Below are 27,895 nucleotides of genomic sequence, written 5' to 3'. Positions count from 1 at the left end.
TTTTCACATTACTGATGCATAAAAAGCTCTAGCTGGTGTCTTTAGTCAATACAATAGATACACGTTTTCTTATGACAAATACAGTGTCAAAAATATATGAAATACTCCTTTTTGTCCTTGTTTTAAAAAAAATATTTACAGAGAAAGGGAAGAGAGAATGTCTGCAGTTAGGATGTTTGAAGAAACTGTTGGAAATAGGTGACAAAAAGAATAGATGGAGATAAAATAAAGAGATAACCACCACTGTTCTCTTGTTACATTGAAATACTGGGTATTATATTAATTTGTGTGTATACCTTCATTGAATAATGTGGAAAATAAGGCAAAGGCTTTTTCGCTTTCAAATTTCTGAATATATATCTATAGGATTCAATTAGTAGATCACAATTTACAATTTCTGTTTCTTTTAAGTTGGCAATACAACTAACTAAATTCACCATTACAAAAAATCCCTTGCAAGAATGTGCATGCATGCATGCTCGGGCATCTTGAAGATACTGTTACAAGTCTAGAAATAGAACGTGTAAATATAAAAAGTGACCAAATGTTAACTGCAATCAATCGCCTGTAGTTTGAAATCTCTGAGATTTATGTTGTATAACGACACACACGGAAAACTTAGCACCAAAGCAGGAAAGCATGATTCTTTACCAATGTAGATTTGGCTGTTTTGAAGTCAGTCCTTATTAAGACTTCAATCATTCAGTATTGAATACTGTGAAAAAGCTCTAAATTTTTTTTTTACATTTTCCATTTTAAATGGATCTTGAGCTGGAATTGCTTCGTCTAATTTGAATACATTATGCACATTCCTATATGAAGCCAGTGCATTTTATTCAATGCTTTTTCTCAATTCTGACCAGCGAAGAAAAATTTGTTTATTTTTAGTCCTGTGTGTTCACTTAATGGCCCTGAAACCCCCCCCCCCCCCCCAAAAAAAAAAAAACACCCATACATACACTGCATCACAAAGGAAATCCTGCGCACATAAGTATATTGTCGAGCTCTAAAGCTCCCAAAGAAAGTGTTAAAGGAACAGTGAAGGCAGCATCACATGTGAATGAGAAAGGCAGGACTTCTGTTGATAGACTATCAAGATAACAGCACAAAAATGAGGTTTCCGAAGATAATAAGGAGTGATGTTATGTAAAGAGCTAAAGTCTTGTAGATAGTCACGAATAGCTTAGCTCACATCAGACAGGGTTGTTACCAACTGACTGTACAAAGAAGGTTTTATGTATCTCCAGATGGATTAATAACAAACAAAAAAAATCCTCATCCTTTGTCCAATTATGTGAATTTTCAGAGAAAACCAACAAATGATGGGCACCTTTTCCAATTTGCAGCCAACAAACAACCAAGCTCCCCAGTTATTTTCTGTGCAGTACTCAGGCACACACACACACACTGTGTTGAACACATTGAATGCTGGATGTTTGACCAGAAAAGACCAATTCTTTTCCAGTGCATGCGTGTCAGAGTTTGTTGGGAGAGCTTGAGCTTCAGTACTCCACAGTAACTGCTTTGGTCTTGAGGTATTCACTGAGGGCGTCCTCTCCTACGACAGAAAACAAGAACCGGTTAATAGCTTTAGCATTACTGAAGAACCCTCCAAAATTTCATTTTTCTTTTGGACCGTTTACCTCATGCCAGTACTCTTTAATATCTTAAGCTTGTGACCCACCCCCCCCCACTGAAACTGCTGTGCTTTTCCAACAGTAACACCATTTTCAAACAATTTATCTGATCGTAGTCAATAAAAATAACAGGTTTCCACTAACCAAGATCTTTGCCGAATCCTGACTGTTTGAAACCACCGAAAGGTGAAGCAACGTCGGTCTTGTTGTATGTGTTTACAAACACGGTTCCAGCGTCCAGTCGCTCACTCACATACATGGCCTTGTTGATGTCACGGGTGAACACGCCCGATGCCAGGCCATACTCTGTGTTATTGGCTCTCTGAAGCACACCCTCCACGTCGCTGGAGTTTGGAGGAAGAGGACAATTCCAAAAGGGAAAGGAAGGGAAAGTGGTTAGCAACATAAAACATGACGGCTCTACACCAAGAGGCCCTTTGCCTCGACTTACCCATCTTTGAATTTGGACACCACCATAATAGGTCCAAAGGACTCCTCTATGGCAATGAACATGTGGTCCTCCACGTCAGTGAAAACAGTGGGCTCCATGAAGAAACCTGAAGAAAGATTTCAACAAAGATGTCAAAGGAGAAATTTGCTAGAGTATGATCTCCGTGCAACAGAGGTCAATAGATATTTAAAGATTAAGAGTCAGCTCAATCTCAGATTAAAGAAGAAAAGCTTCCGATAAAATCTTAAGGCTTGTTGATAATGAGTCCATTCTAAATTGACAGTAATTTTGCACCATAATAAAAAAAACTAAGGGAAAAGACTTCTACACCGGTGTAGTAGCCATTTGCTTAAGGAGTTCAGTGTGTGTCCTACCTGGCCTGTCGACATGTTTGCCTCCACACACTAGTGTTGCTCCCTCCTTTATTCCGACCTCACAGTACTCCAGCAGTTTGTCCAGGTGGGCTTTGTGGTTCTGCGGGCCATGGTCTGTGGAGCGATCCAGAGGGTCTCCGATTTTCATCTTATTGATTTCCGACACCTTGGAGGGTAATGGTGGATAAAAGGAAACCGTAATGGTTTTCAAGCTTTTACTAAAACTGGTTGTGTTTCTGTAGCTTTTACTTCTACCATTAAACTGTATGCAAGACAGTGTGGGACGTTATTATAGCTTGACCCGAGGGTCTAAATAGAAGTACTCCCTCAATGAACAGTGTGTTCTACATTCAAACAGTATACACGGTGTTCCCATTGTGTGCAATATGTTCCAATACCCTGTATTCCTAAAGAATGGCGATCAGTACAGTAACATAGACAGTTGAGTTACAGCTCTTCTGGACCGTTAATTAGACCGCTGTCCTTGTCACAGTATACATACACAGGAGTGGAATCAAGTTATTCATTATGTTCAACCTTGTGAACTGTGTAAAAACAATTACGACATTCTGCCACTTCCTCAGTGGAAGATTATCTTTTATGTATATAGCAGAGATGTTGTCTGCAAGTTACTTGAATTGTGATTTTGAAAGGTATTATAAAAATCACAACGTGATTAGAGCCAAGCAACTGTGTGGAAATTCTTTAAGCGACAACGAGTTCACATGTAATCTTATTGGGCTGCTTTTCATTTACAATTTCTGACATTCAGTCATCTGACAGATGAAACGATCAAATAGAAGTGCTGAGTGTTTTAGTTTTGTTCCACTTACTACTCGGCTGATAAACTCATCGTGTATCGACTCCTCAACAAACAGACGGCCAGCAGCAATGCAGTTCTCCCCCTTGTTGAAATACACGGAACTCATGCCCTGTGGAGCAGGACACACACAGATATACCCTGAGACATACAGTTTTTACGATTCATCAGAACATCCAAGCTCAAGAGAATCAAGAATCCGATTTCACTTAAATGGGGTTAATATTTCAAAAGAACAGAGCAAGCAAGTGTTATTTACATTATCTGGCATTAAAATGCATAGTCATTTTTGGCTTTTGTCTGACTAAAAGTTATCATTAAGAACTGCTGTACAGTCCCTTGTTCAAAGAATTGGAATTGTTCTAACAACCTGGATATGGACTCATCGAACCCTGGAACTGGATGCCACTGCCTAATGGGAGCTGAAGTGTCACTGACTTTACTTTAAAAGTTTCGGTAATCAGCTTTGGAAATAAAAATAAATCAAACTGAGGTACGTGTATTCATTTTATTGCAGAACTGGTCTCGTCATCATGTGTGATTATCACTGAATAATAAATGTGTGTCGGTGAAACAAAACAAATTTAATCTGTTTTTCAAATTTTTTATTTCATTGGTTAAAAATATATAACACTAAAAACTGTGACTAAAATGACAATTTCCATTTCTCACCATACGAACAGCCTTGTCCATGTCACAGTCACTGAAGATGATGAGAGGTGATTTCCCTCCCAGCTCGAGAGAAACCTTCTTCAGGTTACTGAGTGCACAACTGCAAAAGGAAACCAATTAGAAAGAGCATAAGAAAAACAAGCAAAAGTTACCTGAACCTGTCAATACAGACTTTGATCTTACCTCTTCATGATCTGTTTGCCGATTGGTGTGGAGCCGGTGAAGCCCAGCTTCCGAATGTCTGGGTGATCTGAGAGACGTTGTCCCACCATTCCGCCTGGACATTATGATGAAAGGCATACAGCTGGTAAGCAACAAATGCCAGCTAAAGATCAAAACTCATGAGCTGCAAAGTTCAATATCTTCCTAATTCCACAGAAGAAACTGTAACAAGAAGTGACACACATGTCAGTCAAATAATATTTGTAGCATTGACAAAAGCTATTACAAAGAACTAAAGGGAGTTTGAGTGACAAAGAGAACAACAAGAGTTGGGGATATTTCCTTAGAGTACGTATTTGTGTAAAGAACAAAAGGTAACACTAAGGGCTATTGGTGAAAATCCTCCGCCTCTGCGGCAGCTTCCACCACCAGGCCTTCTGAGCCAAGCAGCACCTCCAAAACTGTGGCTGCTCCCACCACTAGCCCTCCTCTGTCCAGCTGCACCCCCACCCCCATCTCTGTGATTGATACCAACATCACTGCTGTCGCCATCCCTCTGCTACAACCTGAGCGGCTCCACCTCCCAAACTATAGAGCTGAGCTTATATTTGGAGCTGAGCTCAGGAAACTTCAGTCAGAGAGGGCTGCGGCCCAGATGGAGTCTGTCCGAGGCCTCTGAGGGACTGTGCAGGACAACTAGCAGTCCCTCTTCAGAGGCTTTTCTATATGAGCCTTCAGATGGAAAAGGTCCCGGTGCTGTGGAAGACTTCTTGTCTCATACCAGTGCCCAAATTAGGGCGACCGGTGGAGCTGAATGACTACAGACCGGTGGCTTTGACATCTCAAATCTTGAAGACCTTGGAGGGACTCCTTGTTCGTCGCATGAGACTGCAGGTTGCTGAGGCTCTTGACCCCCTCCAGTTTGCCTGCCAGAAACACATAGGAGTGGAAGACACGATTCTGTACATGCTGCATCGAGCATATGTTCATCTGGATGTGCCTGGTTCATATGTAAGAATCATGTTATTTGACTTCTCCAGTGCCTTCAACACCATACGGCCTCCCATACTGACAGTTAAGCTGCTCGGTATGGGTGTGTTCCCCTCCCTGACATCCTGGATTAAAGACTATTTGTCTGCCAGACCACAGTATGTCAGGATGGGGAAATGTGTTTCTGGAACACTGGAATGCAGTACTGGGGCTCCACAGGGTACTGTTTTGGCTCCTTTTCTTTTCACCCTGTACACGTAGAACTTTAGGTACAACTCAGAGTCCTGCCACATTCAGAAGTATTCTGATGATCCGGCTGTTGTGGCATGTGTGCATGGTGGACAGGAGAGGGAGTACAGGGACCTTGTGGAGTCCTTCTATGGCTGGACCAAAAAGAACTGTTTGCTCCTGAACACTACCAAGACCAAAGAGCTGGTGGGGGACTTCAGGAGATCTAAAACCCTATACCAGTCAGTCTGCATTGATGGAGGGGAGATAGAGACTGTTCAGACCTGCAGATACCTGGGGGTGTTGCTGGATAATAAACTGGAGTGGTCTGCCAGCATAGAAGCAGTGTACAGGAGGGGCCAGAGCAGTCAAAAACTGACAAAAAAATAAACTGACAAAAACTGTAGGCGCCTGGACAAACTGGTGAAAAAGGCTGGTTCTGTTGTAGTCAGAAGGCTGGACCCTCTGTGCTGTGGTGGAGCAACGGATGAGGAGAAAATTGTATTCTGTTTTGGAGAATAATAAAGATCCTCTCCACAGCATCCTGACAGGACAGAGGAGCAGCTGCAGTGAGAGGCTCGTCTCCCTGCGCTGCAGGACTGAGAGGTTCAGGAGGTCCTGAACTGCTAACATGTTTTTCTCAAATTAATTAATTATTATTGTTGTTGTTCTTAAATACAATTATTGTAAACATTTAAATATTTTTGAGCTACTTGACTAATTTGAATTTCCCCCACTGGGGAATGAATAAAGTATTTTTCTATTCTATTCTATTGCAAAGGTAAAATAAGAAAGTTTCTTAGACTGTGGATATCTATATGTTCATTACCAGAGCCCGGTAAAATATTGATGACTCCTTTTGGGATACCAGCTTTCACTGAAAGCTCAGCAAACTTCAGTGCAGTCAATGGAGTAACCTGTAAATATCAGAAATAGTCAAAAAAAACAAAAACGAGGCTGGCTCAGCATATGTGTTTAACTGGATGGAATTGAACAAGACAGGACAATGGGGGTAAGCTAAGCTGCATTTGGCACTTTAGGTAGGGGTGGCAAAAGATACAAGCTGAAAAACTGGATACATTGGTGTTGCGAGTACTTTATAAGATGTAGTTTTCAGTACAGTTTGTGCTCACCTGTGCAGGTTTCAGAACGAGTGTGTTTCCAGCTGCCAGACAGGCTGCACTTTTCCAAGCCAGCATCATGAGAGGGTAGTTCCATGGTATAACTATGGCACAAACTCTGTCAGAGAAAAAAACAGAACGGAAAAAAAACAAAAAATAAAACCCACAAAGCTTTACACTCAGTGAAACACACCTAGTAATCAGAAAGAACCATATATTGAGGTATATTGAGGAGAACATAAGCTTTAAGCAAGAGCAGAGTTTTACCCCAGAGGTTCTTTCCTAGTGAAGGTCAGGTTTCGGTTGGGCCTGGCTTGGTTGATAGGGATGGTCTTGCCCTACAGAAAGTAAGAGGTCATGGGTGAATTCTTATTGTCAGTAATAGAACTTCTTAAAGCTTCTGTTTGTGTCTCAGGAATAAGATAAAAGGATCCTACCTGGATCTTGTCACACCAGCCAGCAAAGTAGCGGAAAGTCTGGATGGACATGCCTACGTGCGTCTTGAGGGCCAATGTATACACAGCTCCCGAGTCAATAGACTCAATTGTGGCCAATTCTTCCTGGTGTTCCTCCATCAGGTCTGCAAGTCTGAGGGAAAGAGCGTCAGGGGGATTTTTAATTCTCAAAAGTCTAGGCAGACATTGATAAATGGAAACCACTTTTTATTTTCATGGCATTTTTAAAAGTCCCACAAAAATATGCGAAGACAGCTACAGCAATTCCTGACTTTTGCAGGATAATAAGGTCTGAATGACTGGATCAGACCCAGCTATAGAGGGATTTTAGAGTTCACTTTTTAGCAGTCTAGATGCACAATTTTTGATAATTTTCACTGGTAAACCAAACTGTAAAAAATGTAGTTCTTTCATGGCTGAGTGATGTTTCTGATCATATTTTCTCACTGATCATCTACTAGGAGAAGCGACTCACTTGTATAGCATACTTCCTCTGTCTCTTGGGTTCATCCTGCCCCACGGCCCATTATCAAAAGCTTCTTTGGCAGCAGCCACAGCCCGGTCTACATCTTCCACTGAGGCGTAGGACACCTTACAGATCACCTGGATAGAAAATGGTTTGTTGAATAAAATATATAACTATGTTTTTCTGTTCAGAGGTCAAGTTGGGAGGGCAATAAGTTTAGCTGGGAAATCAGTCCATGGCAAAATGGATGACTGGATAGACAGATAGATCAACCGATAAATAGTTTTTCGTGTGTGTGTGCGTGTGTGTGTGCATGTGGTCCTGTGACTTACAGATCCATCAGTAGGATTGATGGTATCATAGGTCTTGCCGTTTCCTGCATCCTCAAACTTGCCATTAATAAAACACTGATTTGGCATTTTTATAGTCATGTTGTTCACTTCTTTCGTTACCTGAGTACAAAAATGAAAAACAGAAGACAATTTAATTTGAAAGTCAAGTAAAAAGATCTCGCCTCACTGCTCGGCTGCATTTCATTTCAAGTTTGTGAACAGACTCACATAGTCAATGACCAGCTCCTCTTCCTGGTCCTCGCCTCTGAACTTGCGAACAAACATCTGAATGAAGTCCTGGAAGGTGGTAGCCATGTACACGTCCTCGGTCTGCAGCTGGACGCCAGCACACTTCTGCTTCACCTCCTCCACTAACCTGAATATGGAGAAGACAACTCCTTATCACTGCAAACAGCTGAAGTCGGGAATTTCCCTTTCTTTTTGCATAACAGCATCTATACAGCAGTTACTCTAAGAACAAACTGTTTCAGCAGGATTGCCCCTTGGATCCAAGGGGTTTATCATGACTGAGCTTTTATCCAAGTTTTGGTGCTACAGATGCTGTTTAGTAAACTCACAAAACAGATATGTGAAATTTAAATAAATATTAATTAATGATTACTTAAAATGTAATGGATTATCAGGGATATTTTTTTTCTATTGTACGATTTATTTATTTATTTTTTTCCATTTTAAAGTAACGCTTTCTTTGTGTTTTATTTTGTCTGTTTTAAGTACCTGTGGATGTTCACCGACACATGGACTTGAGTACCATTGTTTGTATTCATGTGCCAAGCTAAATTAATACATTATTTAAACAGTTGCATTTTGTTTATGCTAAATATTTTGCTGTCTGCTTTACTTGCAGCCTAATTTTATGGCTTTTGGGAGGATTTCAAAAGATGGTAACTGCAGCTGTGGTTGATCTAAACCAACAAAGTGAGTCCACAGAAATACAGTAGGAAACTGCTGTGTTTTTCCTGCTGCTACTCTAGTTAAAAAAAAATTGTGATGTGAAGAGTTCATCAAGCAATATTTCATTTCAAGAGAATATTTAATATCAAATATTAGAGCTACGCTGATACACTGTATTGCCAAAAGTATTTGCTCACCCGTCCAAATAATCAAACTCAGGTGTTCCAATTACTTCCATGGCCACAGGTGTATCAATTCAAGCACCTAGGCATGTAGACTGCTTCTACATCATTTGTGAAAGAATGGGTCACTCTCAGGAGCTCAGTGAATTCCAGCATGGTGCCATGTTAGAATGCCACCTGCGCAACAAGTCCAGTCGAGAAATTTCCTCGCTACTAAATACTCCACAGTCAACTGTCAGTGGATTTATAACAAAGTGGAAGTGATTGGGAACGGCAGCAACTCAGCCACGAAGTGGTAGGCCACGTAAAATGACAGAGAGGGGTCAGAGGATGCTGAGGCACATAGTACGCAGAGGTCGCCAACTTTCTGTAGAGTCCATCGCTACAGACCTCCAAACTTCCCGTGGCCTTCAGATTAGCTTAAGAACAGTGCATAGAGAGCTTCATGAAATGGGTTTCCAGGGCCGAGCAGCTGCATCTAAGACATACATCACCAAGTGTAATGCACAGCGATGGATGCAGTGGTGTAAAGCACACCGCCACTGGACTCTAGAGCAGTGGAGACGCCTTCTCTGGAGTGACGAATCATGCTTCTCCATCTGGCAATCTGATGGACAAGTCTGGGTTTGCCGGTTGCCAGGGGAACGGTACTTGTCTGACTGCATTGTGCTAGGTGTAAAGTTTGGTGGAGGGGGGATTATGGTGTGGGGTTGTTTTTCAGGAGCTGGGCTTGGCCCCTTAGTTCCAGTGAAAGGAACTCTGAATGCTTCAGCATACCAAGAGATTTTGGACAATTTCATGCTCCCAACTTTGTGGAAACAGTTTGGGGATGGCCCCTTCCTGTTCCAACATGACTGCGCACCAGTGCACAAAGCAAGGTCCATAAAGACATGGATGAGCGAGTTTGGTGTGGAAGAACTTGACTGGCCTGCACAGAGTCCCGACCTTAACCCGATAGAACACCTTTGGGGTGAATTAGAGCGGAGACTGCGAGCCAGGCCCTCTCATCCAACATCCTCGTCTGAACTCACAAATACGCTTCAGGAAAAATGGTAAAAAATTTCCATAAACACACTCCTAAACCTTGTGGAAAGCTTGCCCAGAACAATTGAAGCTGTTATAGTGGCAAAGGGTAGGCCGACGTCATATTAAACTCTATGGATTTAGAATGGGATCTCACTTAAACCATTGAGGACGGGAAAGCATTGCCGCATTTCTACCTTTAAAGCCGGGGGCGCTGTTGCGTTTTTCTACCTTTAAGGCCGGGAAAGCGTACACGTCTTTTTTCATGTAGAAGGTTGTTTTGCACCAATTATTGACCTCTGCGCCAATTTAATGCATTATAATAGACACGTGAGAGTGTCGTCATGTTCCTCGTGTCATCGTTTTGAAGTTACATCGAACAAGCATGGAGGACTTTCAGTGGGAAGACATTTCAGACGGTAGCGATTGTGAGGAGTTTCTTGGCTTTGATGCTGATGAAAGTGCTGACCCCATTGATCGAGATTTATGGCTAGCACATATGTTTGAAGATGACGATAACGACGAGGATGATTTTGAAGGGTTTGAAAGTGAGTGGAAGACTGACAATTACCACCGTAATCGACGGAGAGATTTGAACCGCGCACCAGCGGTGAAAGTCGATTTACCTGCAGATGCCACACCGTTGCAGGCATTTAATCATATTTTTACTGAGCAGCTTTGGGCGCATCTCGTTTCCGAGACGAATAGATACAATGACCAGGTACTTCAGACTCCAGCTCGAGCAAAGATGGCAAGGTGGTCACACGTAACTGTGCCGGAGATGAAAACGTTTATTGGAATGTGTATGGGCTCCTTGTGCTGCCAGTACGAAGAGATTACTGGCGATAAAATAAATAGATAAATAAATAATTTAAATATAAAATTAAAATTTTATTTTACTACTGTTTCCTAATTGAAAATAGTGCTGTTCCTGCACTTTACTTTTTACATTTTCTATTTTCGTGAAGGTGTATGTAAATAAACTCAATTTCCAAAGAAAGCCACAGGTGTAAGCTCTCAAATACTTTTTGAATTTTGTTTCTATCTGCTACAGAGGCTGAGAAATCAATCATTTAGTAGGCATTGACACAATTGCTGAATTTCCAGAAAAACTTCAGGTTTTAGGGGGTCTTTCTGAAATCGCCCATAGGTTTTACAGGCATTATTATTACAGGTTTTAGGCCTAAATGGGGTTAAGTTCATATGCATGTAAAGGCAGATGAGCGAATACTTATGGCAATATTGTGTATATCAGACTAACATTGGTTTGGGACAATATTCAGCTTGCCGACTACAAATGATTGTTTTCAACATCAGGATCAATATAGACTTAGAGATTCAAGAACTTTGCATCCCTATGAAAACATTTTCAATATCACTGCATCTTATCCTCCCTCACCTGACAACATCCATGGAGGCAGCTCCGGACTTAAAGAAGTCTGTGGTGTCCTCAATGGCTGCTACATTGCTTAGAATGCCTTTCCAAATGTTCTTTAAGAAAATTAAAAAAAAGTTGATATCTTTTATTCACATTTTTATTATTATTTTTTGTTTTCTTTAAAAAAAAAAAAAAAAAAATAGTATTTTTACAACTTACCCTGATTTCATCTGCCATTTTTTTTTCATCATCAGTCAACTCTACGCTGGAGCTTTCTCCAGAGGAGAAGTATTTGGAAGCAGGGATCATCTTTCCATCTTCAAACTGCAGATTCTTCACCAGGAGCTGTGAGCCAAATGGTATACAGGTCAAGTCATTCTGTATTTGAATAAGTCACCTTTGTTTAAATAACCCATCGCTTGGAAAAACTACTACATCTATGTAATTGCAAGCAACAGAATCATTGCAACAGCCTCACACAGGTCAACTCTTGATATTTGTTTTGTGGTTAAACAAACAACTCGAAAAACTTACAGCTTTCCCATCAGTTCCATACAAGATGAGCCCATTCTTTGAGACAATACCAGGTTGGGAAGCTCCCTCAATTTCCAAAGGCTGACCGGCTGGTAAAGAGCCCTCCAACATGGATGAGCCATAAAGAGTCACAGACTGAGGAAAAACACAAAGAGGCCTTTACAAGCATGAACATGAAGCTTCTTTCCTACATTTGGTTTAGTCTTTTCAAAACTTGTGTATCTCTCTCTATTCAAGACATCAATTGGAAATGCAATCGTGTTCACCTCCTAATGTAAACAGTTTCAATTTTTAGCACTTGAATTGGATAATGACCAAATAACAACATTTCACTGTATATATACAATTGAGGGCTGCTATAGAAAACCCTTTGTGATATTTAACCCTCTAAAATGTTTTATCAGATTTGGATCTCCTGCCTTCTCTTATTCCGTGTGTCAGATATTTAGTTACTCCTCTGCCTCCTTTAGCACTAATGGTACATGTAAGAAATTTAGTATTTATGTAGTATTAATATAACATTATCGTTGTAATTAACAGCAGGTATCCCTGTTCTGGCATTATGGCGTTTGTCGTCTCCTCTTTCCTGTCCTCTCAAACCCCAGCTGGTCGAGGCAAATGGCCACCCTTACGGAGTCTGGTTCTGCCAGAGGTTTCTTCCTGTTAAAAGGGAGTTTTTTTCTTTCCACAGACGCCCCGTGCATGCTCAGCGTTGGAGAATAGTTTTGTTGCAAGCTGCTGGTTTCCTTAGCCTTGCTACTTTTTTTTTTCTTTAATTGGCTTTGTATGAAATGGACTAATTTGGAAAATAATTAATTGGATTTGTCCAGGATGTACAAGCCTGACGGCTGGGATATGCTCCAGCCCCCGCGCGACCCTACAGTTGGATTAAGAGGGTATAGAAAATGGATAGATGTTATAGGAGATTTTTTTTTTTTTAATGAAGTCTATCGTGGAGCCAAAAGGTAATTTGGCTAATTCTAAATCTTGAACTCACTATTGCTTGTTTTAGACTCGTGTTGGTTGGCCCACTTTGTCTACTTGATCATTGTTAAGTTCTTATTGACAAGGCAATTCTTGGTCTGCTTCCTCCTTATTTACAGACCAACAAAAGCTCAAGGAGTTAATTTTTTTAGTACTCAGGATTTCTGCTGACCGTACCCAGAGTCTGTACTGAATGGCAAAAAAGGGAATTTCATGATACTGCCCCCTTTGTATGGAATCAACTTCAAAAACACCTAAAATTAATCTAATTAATTCAATTCAAACCAATTTGATGCAAGTTAGAGACAGACATGATCATTTCTTATTGCGGCATTTTCGTGTTTTATGGTTTATGAAGGCATTGCCATTGCCTTTGTATGAATTTTATGCTTTGGTCAAATGTCTGTATAAGCAGTGTATTGTAATTATGTTGTTGCTGAGGTCTTGGCTAGCACACCATTGTAAAATAGACCTTTGATCTCAAGGAGACACTTCCTGGTTAAATAAAGTTTATTATAATAATAATAAAAAGAAGAAATTCTTATAAAAAAAACAAAAAACAAAAAAAATTCCATCATTATTCTTTTAGAAGATGAAAATATATTTACAAGCCTACTTTAATGATAAAAACTTATGTACGACCCCATTTTGAATGAGCTAAAAACATTAAGAACTGTATCAGCCTTTCATCAGTTTGACCTCATGAATGACACCAGATGTGGGGTTTTTCTTTTAACTTTTTGTGTGTTCCAGAAAACGCACCTGACCATCAATGACAGTCCAAGCCCCGGGGACTTTGTCATGGCCACGGATCCAGTTGTGGATGGCCTCAGCTGGCTGGGCCAAGTTAACCTGGGAGACACAGGAAGAAGCCAGTGTAAACATTGCTGACGGCTCCCATTTATTTTCAGATTAGGTAACCCGAATTTTTGAGCATGTGGGGAAAGCCAAACAGCTGGCTGCTGCTAGCAGAGCAGCGCATGGAAAATAAACCACTTTTCTAAGAATAGCGCATTGAGAAATGCTGCCAGCAACGTGGCTTTAAGTGACAAATCAGAAAGCAGTTAAGATCTGCCCCACCTCTGCCTTTCTACTTATAGGATAAGCCAGTACAAACTAGTCAGTACTCACTCTCTCACTGAGCTGCATGGGCAAGACAACAGTAAATTTCCAGGCTGTCCACTGAATGAGGGTCATTACACTGAGCAGCTGTCCAACAACTCGTCACTGAGACGTGCAAGCTGCGTATCTGTCTGAGAGGTGAAGCTTGGGTGTAGAGGGCGTAACATTATCTACATGAATGTTTGTCGGAAGTTAACGAAAAGCTTTAGTGTACGATTTCAACAAATCAATTGATCATCTTCAAGTCATTTTTTTCTGCTACAAATTCTTTCTCTTAGCTGGCGTACATAACATCTCCTACCAGATAAGGAGTTTTGTGCAAAAGGGATTACCAAAAGCTTTCAGTAAAATATTGCTGGAAAACTACTCCCATATTTTGATCAGTTGGTAGGTAAGTCAGAGCTACCACATATTAATATGAAATCATTTGATAGCTAAATTCAGATTTCCAATGTTGCATTAGAACTCTTACCATGGCATTGGATTTCTTCTGAATACCTTCATAGGTCGCTCCTTCTTCTGTTTGGGGAATTCGAGGTGCCTTTCCATCAGCAATGAGATGAACCGATTCCACCTATAATCACGAGTCACAGCTCAGTTTGTGAAAAGTGTGTGAAGTTTATAGAACTTTACTGATAAAATTTCAACTGGTTACCATGGCTTTGATACCCTCGGGGAATAGGAAACGGTTGTATAGCGTATCCACAGTGTCATTGGGCTCAAGAGCACATTCTCTCTGCAGCAAGATGGGGCCAGTGTCCAGTCCATCGTCAGCCCAGAACACTGTAAAACCAGCTTGTTTATCACCATGGATCAGGGTCCTAATGGAAAATAAAGAGAAATAAAGGCTAGAGCCTACTAATTCAAAATTAACTGGTAGGTTATTGACTGCTACTTTATAAAGGAGACCAAAAACCCAACCAGGGAGACAATAAGATAAATAAATGAGAGGAGAGACTGTGGCAATCAAAATAATGATAAAACCATGGGAAATTAGTAGTCTACAACTGATTCTGTGGACAGTGTACATCTTTTCTTTTTACGATTCTACATTTCACAAACCATTTGGGATGTAAAAGCCCAAAATCCTTTGCAATTTTATGTTGAGAAACATAAAATATACCTAAGTTAGTCACCTATTTCTATTTACCACTTTAGTGTGAAATGTTCATTTAGGCGTTTTTTTTTTTTTTTTAAACATTCACAACATTTCCCTGACATTTAATTCACTTACAAATTAATGTGTTCTGTTCTTATTTAGATTCTACACAGGGTCCCAACTTGTTTGCTAACATGGTTGTAGCTGGGGATGATGATGTGGTGGTTAGCACTGCTCCTTTTTTCTCAGCGAGGGCCTTTCTGATGACTTGTCCAGGGTTTTATGAGGGCGTCTATGACCCTAAAGTGGATGAAACTGGCGTAGAAAACTAGGGTTTAACAAGACTAACAATCTCCAGCTTAAATGACAATTTAGTAACTAGAGAAAAAGAATGATATACGTTACTAATTTATTTGAAAACATTATGTCTATCCAATAAAGTTGGGGCTGGTTGCACTCTTAAATAATTACTTAAGCTCGATATAAAGATTGGAAGTTTTAAAAAAAAACTTATGGTTTATGTGTGGAATAAATAGTTCAGATCTCCACACTCTTTGCTGAAAGTCCTGCTTCTTGTTACTGGCATTATAGTTCACAGACATAAGAGACATTTTGACCTGGGAAACTAAAAAAGTATTTTTCCACACAACAATGTGTGGTGTTTTGTTATGTATTAGCAATTTATGTGATAGAATTTTTTATTTTTTAATTTCTCTTTTTCTTTCTTTTGTATGTACAAATAGTTACATACATTTTCTTTTTTATACCTGTTCGAAAATAAAAATCTATCAATCAACCTTCTTATCCAACATCAATTAAGGAAAAAAAAAAATGACCAAGCTAAAAAAAAATTGGAGGTAGCTTGATCTGCTAGATGGACAGATTAAAAGGGGAGCAATTTAAATCATAAATGTTGACTTTTCTAAATGTCACCATTTATGCTTTAAATTACTAAGTACTTCAGACATAAATGTCCTTGTCCATCAGGAAATTACATACTTTGTTCAATTTACAGCTGGAAACGAATAGAAGCAATTCATTATACAGTGATAACAGGAGCTGAGAGATAGTAAGGGTGGAGAAAAGACAGGCTAGAGGAAGATAAGAACACCAGTGTAATAGGAGGCTGGTGTTAAACAGAAGAACATTCACATGAGGGCCTGTGTGCCCGCGGTTCAACAGCAAAGCTTATACAGTGCATTAGACAAGCAGTGAGATATGCTGCCACATTCAGTGCCGCCAAATAAACTCGTGGTCACAGACCCTATTCTCCCACCTCCTCTCCTCCTTCTCACCAGTTGATGGCAGAGGCTCCTCTGTGCAGGGGCAGGATGGAGGGGTGGTAGATGATTGAGCCATGCTTAGGGTAGTCGATGACATTCATGGGGATGAACTGGGAACAGAAGGGCATGACATTGAGCTCTGCACCCACAGCTTTATATGCCTCCACCACCTCCGGGATAGGCTTCCCCTTGACTCGCCACCTCGGAAACTTGAAAACTGGAGTTCCATCCTTCTCCGCTGCCACAGCTTAGAGGAGGGAAGACGATATAGAGTTGTAGTTTAAAAGCAAAGCCTTTAGGGAAACACTGAGTGGAAGTCAAAACGTTTACATGCCATTTCACCTCACACCTGTAAGTACGGATTTGAGATTTGATACATTTTGCTGCTGAAAGCAACAGTAAATCTTAAAATGGAGAGCAAATCAATTCTGGCACAATAAGTTGTACTGAATGAAATCTCAAGAAGTCCAGAAAACTCTTTAAGTTCAGTTCACCCTAAAATACCATGAAAAAAAAAGAAACATTTTAAACATATAATATTACAAAAACCAAATTCTTGGTGAAACTAAACATTATTCGATATCAATGTCAATATCTTATGTGTTCTTTTTGTTCATTTACATCATAGCATGTGACCCATTATTTTTTGGTCTTAATTTGGTAGGCACAGTAGCCTGATTAACATAGACTTTCAAATCTCTTCGATATTCTGGTCTGACCAAGACCATAACGAATACGATTCGAAATGGCCTGGTCAACCCGCCTCCCTCGGGTTGCTACTGGTTGTGGCCAGAAAAGGCTGTGCCTAAGCTTAAGCCAATCACACCACTCTTTCCTCTGACGTATGATTTAGCTACCAGCGGGGCTAACTGGTAGATTAAACTCTTACCAAAGCCAGTAGGGAGCAAGGCGAAAACGTCTTTCCTGTCAAGAAATGATTCAAGGGCTGTTCTTTGCTCGATTTTTAACGAGAATCTCCCGTCGAACACTTTCATTACAGCATCTACAGCAGTATCAAAAGCTTGACGCTGCTCCATGTTGATATTGAATGAAGCGCTTCCGTGTACAATCCATGGGTTGAGTGGCAGTTCAACCACGTCACTACCTTGAACACGCCTCTACCCTGGGCCGTTGGCGCTGCTCAAAGTTGATTGCTTCCCGACAAAGTGGGTGGAGTTCCCATTTTTTCGGGAACTCGAATCCACCTGAATGAGCAGTTTGCCTGAGTAAGTGTAGCAGAGCCGAAGGTGTTGCGTCACTGCGAGGGCGGAGCCTGGGTATAGGCACAGTACAGATTGAATAGAATCTCTGGTAATTTCTTTATTGAACAAATGTCTCGGCAGGTGGCAAACTGAGAAAGTTGTGGTTCATAGCTATTGTTGTCACCCTTGATCCACAAGTTTCATATCGATTACATTCCTTCTTGACAGAGATACTGGATTTTTTTTAAAGTTTTGACACTCTTATCTGAGAGTTTAATAATTGGAATAAAAAAAGAGACCATTCTACTTGTTGATAACTACCTCTAAACAATGGTTTCATGATTAACCTGTATTGACAAAGATTGTGACATTAAAATAACCCTAGCTGTGATCACAGCTGTATATACTACTAGGGAGTGTTGGTAACCCAATTTATTGACTGACAGTTGTAAGTTAAATAATACTGTGAGAAATTCTCAGCTTTTAGCTTGTTAAAACAGTATCATTTATTGTTTTTTGTAACAGTAAACTAGAAAATATACTTAACATAATTCATATTTTCACCAAAACAGGCTCTATGACAGTTAATAATCTATTTTTGCTGTTTTCCAACAAAACTGTCATTAATCAAATTAAACACAGACAGAAAGTACAGTAAATGTGGCGTTTATACGGAGAGCCTAAAGGTCTGGAGCTCTTTAAATCGTGCACTTTGCAGAGTTAGTAACATAGCTTTGGAGTTTAGAAGCTTATACAAACTTATACGTCAGCTCAAGTACTGTATTGGTCCTACTCTATTTCATGGTTCATGTTCATTTCAGTGTGAAAATCTTCACGAGACCCAGCCAGAAACATGCCATCCACAGAAATTCCCCACAAAAAAAAAAAACAACAAACATTTGTTAAAATCTACAAAGTATTTGTAAATAACTTTTCTGTACAAATATGGTCCAAGATGGGATACTAGAGAATTATTATTCAGGGTTAAAAGTTTTACTTTTCACCATTGTTGAATGTGAATGCAGTGATAGATGTTTAGTGTTCCTGTAGACTACTACATAGAGGAGAGGTTTTGAAAGTGTCCCAACTGAACAAAGGCATACGTAATAAACTGTTCTCTATGATGAGTCATTAAGATCAGGAACCATTTATGGCAGTCTCAACTAGCTCAGTGACTACTTGACTTAAAGTAAGCTTTAATTTCAGTCACAACCACATCTACATGTTCTATCTGGAGACACAAGGCCAAAAAAAAACCTGGGAGAGTGCAGCATTAGACCTAGCTTTTCCCGTTCAGTCCCAAAGTTGGGCTTCACTATGTTGCAGAGACAAAGGCAATCCAACTCTAGCCACATTTCTCTAATCCATGGATGTATGTAAACTAGTGGGTGGGTGGCTAAAAGAAAAATAAATAAATAAATAAAAAATTCTACACAAGGAAACATTTAACTATTTTTTTTTGAGAAAATTAGGGTGAGATGGTCAAGAGGTGGCTGAAAGCAGTTGATCAGGCCTGAAAAGATGAAAAGATTGCAATGACTTGTCACCTCGGAGCTGCATCTCTGGTCCACAAAGGGCCTCTCCTCACACAAACAATGGAGCCACTATCCCCCGGCTAATGCTGGCTAAAGGCCTGTCTTTGTCCAGTGGCACGGTAGAGTCAACACGCATCTACCTCAGCCACAGCACAGGCCTCTGGTGACCTTCAGTTAGGATCCAGGACAAATATTCTTGGAAATATGGGTTGCACAAAGATTCTTCCTGGAAGGGTGAGGCTCTACCCAGTCAAGAATCCTTTTTTTGATTAAACATAATTTTAAGCCATCCATAGAGAACCATTTTCATCCAAATAAATGAACTTTTTGGAATGAATAGTCTTTGGAGCCATTATAAGTGGCTGCTTTCTTATTTCTCTCACAGGAAAGGCTGCACGTTGGTTTGATCTCCAGTTCTATATCTGAATCTTCATGCTAGATTAGCAAAGCTATGACAAAAAAATACACAAATTAAAGTGCTGTTCTCTGTCAAGAATAAATGCCAAACTCCATCCATTTTCTATACCCAGTTTCAGGGTTGCGGGAGCCTATGTCAGCTGCCACTGGGCTAGAGGCGGGGTACATCCTGGAGAGGTCACTTAGTCCATCACAGGCCAGAGACAAACAAGAGAAACCACCATGCACACTCACACTAACTCCTAAGGTCAATTTAGAATCACTAATTAACCTAACATGCATGAGTTTGGATGGTGGGAGGAAGCCGGAGTAACTGGAAATAGCACACGCATACATGGGGAGAATAGGCAGACTGCACAGAAAGGCCCCGTCCGGTATTCGAACCAAGAATCCTCTTGCTGTGAAGCAACAGTGCTAACCACCACACCACCGAGCAGCAAACATGAAACTCAAAAGATCTTTTTTCATCTACAGTCGGAGCTAGATATTTAGAACATTCCCTACAATTTTTCAACTGGACAAAATCTTTTTCGAAAAACTTTAATTTGAATGCAAGTTTTTTGTTGATGGCTTACATTGATGATTTACCTAATGTTACTGAAGCAGTCATCCACAAAATATTAGAGAGATGTTCCGGAGCAGTTGCATGTGTAAATGCAAACGTTAGCAGCATTCGCTCTGGATGTTCTTCGAAGATTCAAGTGAAATGTTCAGAAGATCGGTGGGTGAGACGATGTACAAATGTAACAGCAAATCTTCTGGTGAATAAAAGACCTGTGTGTGTGAGCTTCTGCCTTTTTTTCCTTTCTGTTGACCTGTATGTTGCTTCCAACTTGCTCTTTGCTGTTGTGGATATGTCCTGATAACAAGGAGCCTCATCTAGTATTTTCAATGAGTTGTAATGAAAAAAGGAGCAACTTCCTGCCACCTGTGCATTCTTGAAAAAAACATTCTTCTGTCATTCCTCCTTCCCTCATATTTCTGGCCAAGAGAGCGCATCTTCAACTGAGATTCTCCCGCTGTGAGGCATATGTGTGAGCAGCAACTGTGGAAAAAGTCTGAACCAAATCATCAGCTCATTCACCGGAAAAACCTCTAGTGTTTATGTGTGCTTTACTCAGACTTTATGTCATGCCGTTTCACGCCATATGTAATCAGTAAACATGAGGCATTTTTGATTTTTCTAAAACTTTAAAGAGATTATTTACTTATTTATCTACTTATTCATTTATTTAGTTAGTTATTCATTTTCTAAGTGGGGCAGTTTTACCTATGAATAGTTTTACCTATGAATAGTTTTACTTGCGTTAGGTTGTAGTCAAGAGCACTCAGTTTGTAGAAAAAGGGAGGGAGGCCTGATGAGCTAGCCAAGCCAGCGGCTGGTAAACATGGGGACAGGAGAAGAGCAAATCTTTGCCATCGAAGACAACTCAAACCTCAAAAACTTAGAGGCTTCTGAAAATCCACGATATAGTATTCTCCCAAACTGCTATAAGCGACAAGTCGGAAATGAGAGAAAAACTATTTCCTACTCATGAGAACTTTACTCAACCCCACTTAGAAAATACTATAACAAAATATCCTTTCAATGAAAATGTTGGTTTTTAGGGCTCCTTGGGCGGGTTTTGAATAAACCGTTGGACTTTTAAATGGTTTATGGAGGAGCCTCGTGGGTAGGTTTTAAATTAAACACTTGCTCCGCAGCTACAAATGCCCCTAATTTCTATATCTGCTTGTAATCACCTTTTAAGGCACTTCCTATCACCTGATACCCCATATGTTGCATATTAAAATGTGCACAATAACCTCAGCTATCACATTGAAAGCGCCCACCAAGTATCTGTCTGAGAAGTTGGTGCATGCTACATTTGCGGACCGATAAACATAAATTGATGTAAAAATGACTTCTGTGCATGATTCGATTGTTGAAAAGTCAATATAACATCCATGCAGACTTCTAAGGGTTAATAGGGGATCTTGGAGGACACCCTCAAGAAGTGTTCTTTCTTGGAACCAGTACAACATAGAAGGGTTCTCTGTATAATCTCTCATTGGGGGTTCAAACTTTGGTCTAACCTCTTCCTTTGGTATATACCTTAAAAAAAGATTCTACCAAAAACATAAAAGGTTTTCCCCTTGCCAAAGAATCCTGTATGGTTTTGTTTATCACCCTCATTTCTAAAAGTGTTTGATCATCTCACTGACTGATTTTGTACAAATGACATGTTTACACTCTTGCATTTTTATCTTAAATTCAGTTGTTCTTTCTGTATACAACAGCATAACCTTAACATCAAGGTTTGTAAAATGTTCTATAAAGACGCAGCAGTTTTGCAATGATGAGGCCTTGACACCAATCAAAAGTTTTGACAGACCCAACTATTAATATTGAATGAGGAGGTTTGTTGAAACCTTTGAAAGGTGTTGAACATGCAATGTGAAAGGAGTTGATCATAGCAACGAATCTAAAGCTGTAAAAGTTACAGCATCTCTGTAGTTCTGCTTAACGACATTACATTGATAATTGATTCTCATACAAATATTTCAATAAATGATTTAATTGATCTGTGACTACTCTTAATTTATATACAATTGAAGTCCTCAATTGTATATAACAATGAAGTCCTCCTTAAATTGGCAGGTCAGTGGCTCAATCTCAAGCTTTCCATGTCCATGTCAGTGTCCTTGGAAAAAATACTGAAAAACACATTGCCACTGATGCATTAATCGGTGTGCGTGCGCGTGCAACTGAAAAGAGTCCCTGCATAGGCCAAAAATTGTATGGACTAAAAAGTGATGCATGAAACTTTTGTGAATGGGTGAACGTAGCTTGCGATATAAAAATACTTTGAACAGTCAAAAACACGAGAATAGCTCAACAGTCTAACAAATGCAGTCCTCCATATACCATTTATAAGTAATGTGGTACAGCTGTATGTTGTTCAAATCAGGCGTATTAGTACATCTCCAAAGTTCCCAGTCCTTTGGGTCCTTAAATTCTCTTTAGTTGAAACAAAAATGAACTACACTGCTCAAAAAAGGAACACCTAAACAACACAATGTAACTCCAAGTCAGTCACTTCTGTGAAATCAACCTGCCCAGTTAGAAAGCAATCAGTTTCACCTGCTGTTGTGAGAATGGAACAGACAACAGGTGGAAATGAAAGGCAATTAGCAAGACAAACCCTATAAAGGAGTGGTTCTGCAAGTGGTGACCACAGACCCTTTCTGGCTGATGTTTTGGTCACGTTTGCATTTTGTCAGTCAGTGCTCTCACCCCTAGAGGCAGCATGAGGCAGTGTCTACAACCCACAGAAGTTGCTCAGATAGTGCAGCTCATCCAGGATGGCACATCAATGCGAGCTGTGGCAAGAAGGTTTGCTGTGTCTCTCAGCACAGTGTCCAGAGCGTGGAGGAGATACCAGGACACAGGCCAGTATGCCAGGAGAGGTGGAGGGGGCCGTAGGAGGGCAACAACCCAGCAGCCGGACCGCTCCCTCCTCCTTTGTGCATGGAGGAACAGTGGCAGAGTCCTGCAGAATGACCTCCAGCAGGCCACTAATATGCATGTTTCTGCTCAAACTGGCCACTAATATGCATGTTTCTGCTCAAACTGTCAGAAACAGACTCCATGAGGGTGGTATGAGGGCCCGACAGCCACAAGTGGGGCTTGTGCTTGCAGCCCAACATCGTGCAGGGCGATTGGCGTTTGTCAAAGAACACCAAGATTGGCAGATTTATCATTGGCACCCTGTGTTCTTCACGGATGAGAGCAGGTTCACACTGAGCACGTGTGACAGAGTCTGGAGAGAACGTGGAGAACTTTCTGCTGCCTGCAACATCCTCCCGCATGACCGGTTTGGTGGTGGGTCAGTAATGGTGTGGGGAGGCATTTCTTTGGAGGGCCGCACAGCCCTCCATGTGCTAGCCAGAGGTACCCTGACTGCCATTAGGTACCGGGATGACATCCTCAGACCCATTGTGAGACCATACGCTGGTGCAGTGGGCCCCGAGTTCCTTCTGATGCATGACAATGCGAGGCCTCATGTGACTGAAGTGTGTCAGTAGCCAACTAGAAGCCTACAGCCTACATTTATTTCCTCATACACATAAAATATGATACTGTAATATTGCTTTGCTAATATACTAGGTGTGAAAATAGTATCACAATTTCATTTGAAAAGGATGGGTACGAATTTAGATCAAATAATTAAAACCAAACTGCTGAAACACACTCTGCCTATAAACTACTTCAAATGTGTATTTTGTGAATATGTGACTGGATAATAATCCTTAAGAATTAAAGTCTAACTGAAATACTAGGAAGACGGCAATGATGCACAAATTTGAGATGCAGGACAGTCAGGCAGAAGACAGAAAGTTAAATAGTAGAGTTAACTCACCCAAGGGGTCAGCCTTGCCATCTTTGTCAGGAACTGTGAACACACCCACCACCTTGTGACCCTGCTTCCTCAGGTTGCTGTACACCTCCTGGCCAAACAGGCTCTGACCAATTATAGCTAGTTTCAGCTTATTTTGGTAGTAATGCTGTAAAGGGAGCAAACAGTCAGTATCTACTCAGTCCACATCTACAATACTAGAAATACACAAATATTTATCTACTGTCACCAGTGTGTTTTGACAAAGACTATGCTGTCCGAATGCATATTCTAGTGCCATGTTATGCGACATAATTCCTGGTAAACACAAGTTAAAGCCATAGTTCGCCTCTTTTGACATGAAGCTGTTTAACATCCCATATTAGCAATATAATTTATGAACATTGACTTACCCCTGCTGCGTCCTGTGAGCCGAATTCCAGCCTCGTTTTGGCGTTGACGAAGGTAGTCCGGCTAGTTGGCTGGGGTTTAAAAAATAAAGCGTCTTGCTTCTCAAAATAATATGCGTTCAAAAGAGTAATACATTTGCATCACAAAATTGTCCATCCAGAAAAAGTCAGACCTCACAATCGCTTGGCGCTATTTCTCTCTCCCTTCGTATCACTACGGGCTGTGTAGACCGTGCAGACCAAAGAACAGACCAAGCAGTCCCCTGCTTCCGAGCAGTAAACACCGTAACAGGTGCGGCTATCGCTAGGTGGCTGAACGCGTTGATATGAAGGGAGGCAAAAATAGCGCCAAGCGATTGTGAGGTCTGACTTTTTCTGGAGGGACGATTTTGTGATGCAAATGTATTACTCTTTTGAACGCATATTGTTTTAAGAAGCAAGACGCTTTATTTTCGGGACCCTAGCCAACTAGCCGGACTACCTTCGACAACGCCGAAACGAAGCTGGAACTCAGCTCACAGGACGCAGCGGGGGGTAAGTCAATGTTCATAAATGATATTGCTAATATGGGATGTCATACAGCTTTATGTCAAAAGAGGCGAACTATCCCTTTAAAGGTACACTATGTAATAAATTAAGTAATTTATTAGCTCAAATCAACATATTCATTCATAAGTTAGTCCTCATTGGTGTAAAACGATCTCTGTCAAAAATCTCACTTATCCTCCTGAGTGAAGAATAACTTGTCTGTATCTGCATAGAGCAGGTAAGCTCTATGGAGGCTGCCATGTCCTTCCGGTCTATGAAAAACGACGAAGTGCCGAGAGGGACATAAAGCACTTCGAATCGCGATTTCCCCGCCAGGCCTGCAAGCGGAAATGACGTCATTGTGACGTCATTTCCGCCGAATGGCTTATTACAGCCGCTAATGCTAAATAGATTTTATCTCGTAAATTATCCCACTAATAATGCATTGAGTGTTACCAAACTTCAGCCATAGTACACATAGGCTCTTAACTCACAAAACGAGGCATTAGAAAGTTTGTAAGTTTACCGGGATTTTATTTACGGCTGCTAATGCTAACGCTGCATCGACGTCACTTCCAGTAACTCCCGGAATATGACTAATTGCATTGCTTGCACACCAAAGGCTATGTCAACTTATGTTATCTGACATGTTATCTGTCATCTGTATTTATAGTGTTGTTGTGTGTGTATTGTGTAATCCTTTGTACTGTGTGTCTTGATTTCTTTTTGTTTGTATGGACCTTGAGTCTGAAGCTATAGCTTCTTGAATCTTGACACATTCCGCTTGCCATAGTTCAAGAAGTTGCAACGCACATTTGAAAACGTGAGGCGCTAGAGAGCAAATTCATTCGACTTTGCAAAATAAAATTGCACCACTAGATGGGGGAAGAAATTACATAATGTCCCTTTAAGCGAAGATTTGCTTATTTATTGTGTTAAAGTCCATAGTCAGGCTTAAAAACCCTGGAGCCTAATTATCCAATAAAGCAAAACAAGGAGTGTTTTATACTAAATTTCCTGGAAGTTTCTAACTTAAAGTCCCTAGTCTATAATTCACTATTTCAAACTAAAGTACTCTCAAAGCTCACGGAGGGAACGTTGCAACTTTTCTTGATATCACTGTTTATGTTTTATCTAATTAGATTAGACTGAAACGTTTTTGTTATTTTTATTTTAATTCCGTCTTCTTTTCCATTTTTTGTAATTCATGGCGTTGATTAAAAATGTACGCTTTGCCTGAAGGCAGCTCGGAGAATAGCCATTAGTTGAGGAGGGGTACAACCTAGTGAGCGTGCATTTCTCGGCATAACACCGGCGGCCCCACCCGTCTGACGGCGACTGCACTGTCAAAACCGGAGGTTTTAAATCCCCCCTACTCTTACACGTGGTCTTGACAAGTGCTCTGGGTACTGTCAGATTAGATTTTGCAATGTGCTGATAAAAAAGTGGGGGAAATTGGTATATATTCACCTTACTCGTCTCAAAGCGCTTTTGCACTGTATGCCACATTCACCCATTTACTCGGACACTCATACAGCAGATCTTAGTCAATGTAGGCTACACAGTGCTTTCTTCTACGCATACAATCTATCCACGTGGAACGTGGGATTCAGTGTCTTTGACCATGGACGTGGACCGGGGAAGCCGGGAGTCGAACCGCCGACCTTGCGATTGATAAATTAAGGGGTCTCCTCATACAAATTGCACTGCATCAGGTTGCAGAGCCGACTGGGTAAATGGCTGCTTGTTTGCAGTCCAGTAGGGTTTTTATTAATCTATATATCTCACCTATATATTGCACAGTACAGTCCAGCTAATTAAGGTAGATGGGCTACAGCTGCGAGCACGCGCAAACGTGGCAAATTGAACATGATTGATTCAAAACGCAACGGCTAAAGACCTGCAAATGACTATAACTGGTCAGAATTAAGCCGAGCTCACTTCTCCTAATGTATCCACGACGTCAGTCTTTGTCCTAACCCAACACCGTTATAATGTTTCAAGTGATTTGAAACAGAGTATTCATTCTCTGAAGCTGTATAATCGATTGTACTCACAGACGAGGTGGAGAATTTCCTTAAGACTTGACTCGCCGTCCACAACATAATGGCGGTGTTTGTATTTTTTTTTTTAAAAAAAACAACAAAAGTTACACATAAAATGAATTCCAAAACGGTGCAGAATTGTCCAGTCTGCTGTTGAGGTGTGTACACTGCTGTCCACACTAACCCCTTATGTTGTGTGTCAGTGCGTGTGATGTGCCACATTTACCGTTGCTTGTGGTATGAGCTTGCCACAGCCAGATTATACTCGCCCAGCAGTGTGTCGCTTGTAAAATGACGTGCGCGGCCACGCTGCGCTTTGCCGTCAGCGCGTTCACTCTTGGGAAGTTGATCAAATTTCTAGTCACTGTATATGGAAGATTTTCTGTGCCATCAGATGAGTTTGAACACGAATTTCTAATATTGAATTTTTACAGCATCAAAATCAGACTTTGAATTTGGAAAAACCAACAGTGTAAAAAGAAAAAAAAATCAATTTCTAAAAACAAAAAATATCTAAAAAAAAAAAAAATTCAGTGGGAAAAAAATTCAATGGAAAAAAAATTCAGTGGAAAAAAAATTTGTGGAAAAAAATTCAATGGAAAATCATCAAACTGCTAAGTAAAGTGTTGGATTCTTGGGACATCCAGCTTGATTGTAAGTACAATGTAAAACAATGCACAACAGTAAGGCTTTTTTTTTTTTAAATTGGCCCCATTTTAACAATTTTTAAAGCTTCTATCATTTCTAACTCAAAAACATGTGTACCTTTTGCTTACAAATGCCAGCTTGTTTTGACTAATTCTCAGTCTTTTGTTAAAATTTTCAAAATTACCATTATTTTTATTGCAATTATGAATTCATATTTTCAAAAACAAATGTATGTATACATCACTGCATATATTTGTGTGCAGGTTCTCATAAAATTGGCCAAGAACAGTCATCTTAACAAAATCTTAACTATAACAATTAGGTAGCATGATTATTAAATATTAAGTATTAAAAATTACTGTTTAACAAATAAAAATTCTAAAGCATGTTCTTACTATCATCTAACATTATTCATTTCATTTTTGACTTAAGGTAAAATGTAGAGAAAATACATTTATTTTCACAAATATAAAATTAATCCAATTATTTTGCTGCTGTTCTTG

The 27,895-nt window shown here is 40.3% G+C and overlaps 1 protein-coding gene across 3 annotated transcripts; it reads right to left on the bottom strand.

The window, feature by feature from the left end:
* Positions 1-922: 922 nt before the first annotated feature.
* On the bottom strand, positions 923-27,010 carry aldh1l2 (aldehyde dehydrogenase 1 family, member L2). 3 transcript variants are annotated; one of them, XM_075471958.1, is made up of 23 exons: positions 26,971-27,010; positions 23,786-23,930; positions 16,241-16,338; positions 14,502-14,667; positions 14,319-14,420; positions 13,487-13,576; positions 11,741-11,875; positions 11,426-11,551; positions 11,228-11,319; positions 7,937-8,084; positions 7,709-7,828; positions 7,386-7,513; positions 6,893-7,043; positions 6,723-6,793; positions 6,468-6,573; positions 6,164-6,251; positions 4,138-4,231; positions 3,955-4,054; positions 3,296-3,394; positions 2,463-2,628; positions 2,089-2,194; positions 1,782-1,981; positions 923-1,558 (listed from the first exon to the last, which is right to left on the bottom strand). In XM_075471958.1, exons 2-23 carry the CDS (start codon positions 23,804-23,806, stop codon positions 1,503-1,505), a joined length of 2,463 nt encoding a protein of 820 aa, XP_075328073.1. In that variant the 5' UTR covers positions 23,807-23,930; positions 26,971-27,010; the 3' UTR covers positions 923-1,502. The 3 variants fall into 3 exon arrangements, with proteins under 3 accessions (XP_075328073.1, XP_075328071.1, XP_075328072.1); XM_075471956.1 differs by having other exon boundaries at positions 16,241-16,475; positions 26,757-27,006; XM_075471957.1 differs by having other exon boundaries at positions 26,757-27,006.
* Between the last annotated feature and the right edge of the window lie 885 nt (positions 27,011-27,895).

Source organism: Odontesthes bonariensis, chromosome 8, assembly GCF_027942865.1.
Source record: "Odontesthes bonariensis isolate fOdoBon6 chromosome 8, fOdoBon6.hap1, whole genome shotgun sequence".
Lineage (NCBI taxonomy): Eukaryota > Metazoa > Chordata > Actinopteri > Atheriniformes > Atherinopsidae > Odontesthes > Odontesthes bonariensis.
Note: the sequence above shows the minus strand (reverse complement) of the source record. Positions and strands in the feature narration are given on the sequence as shown.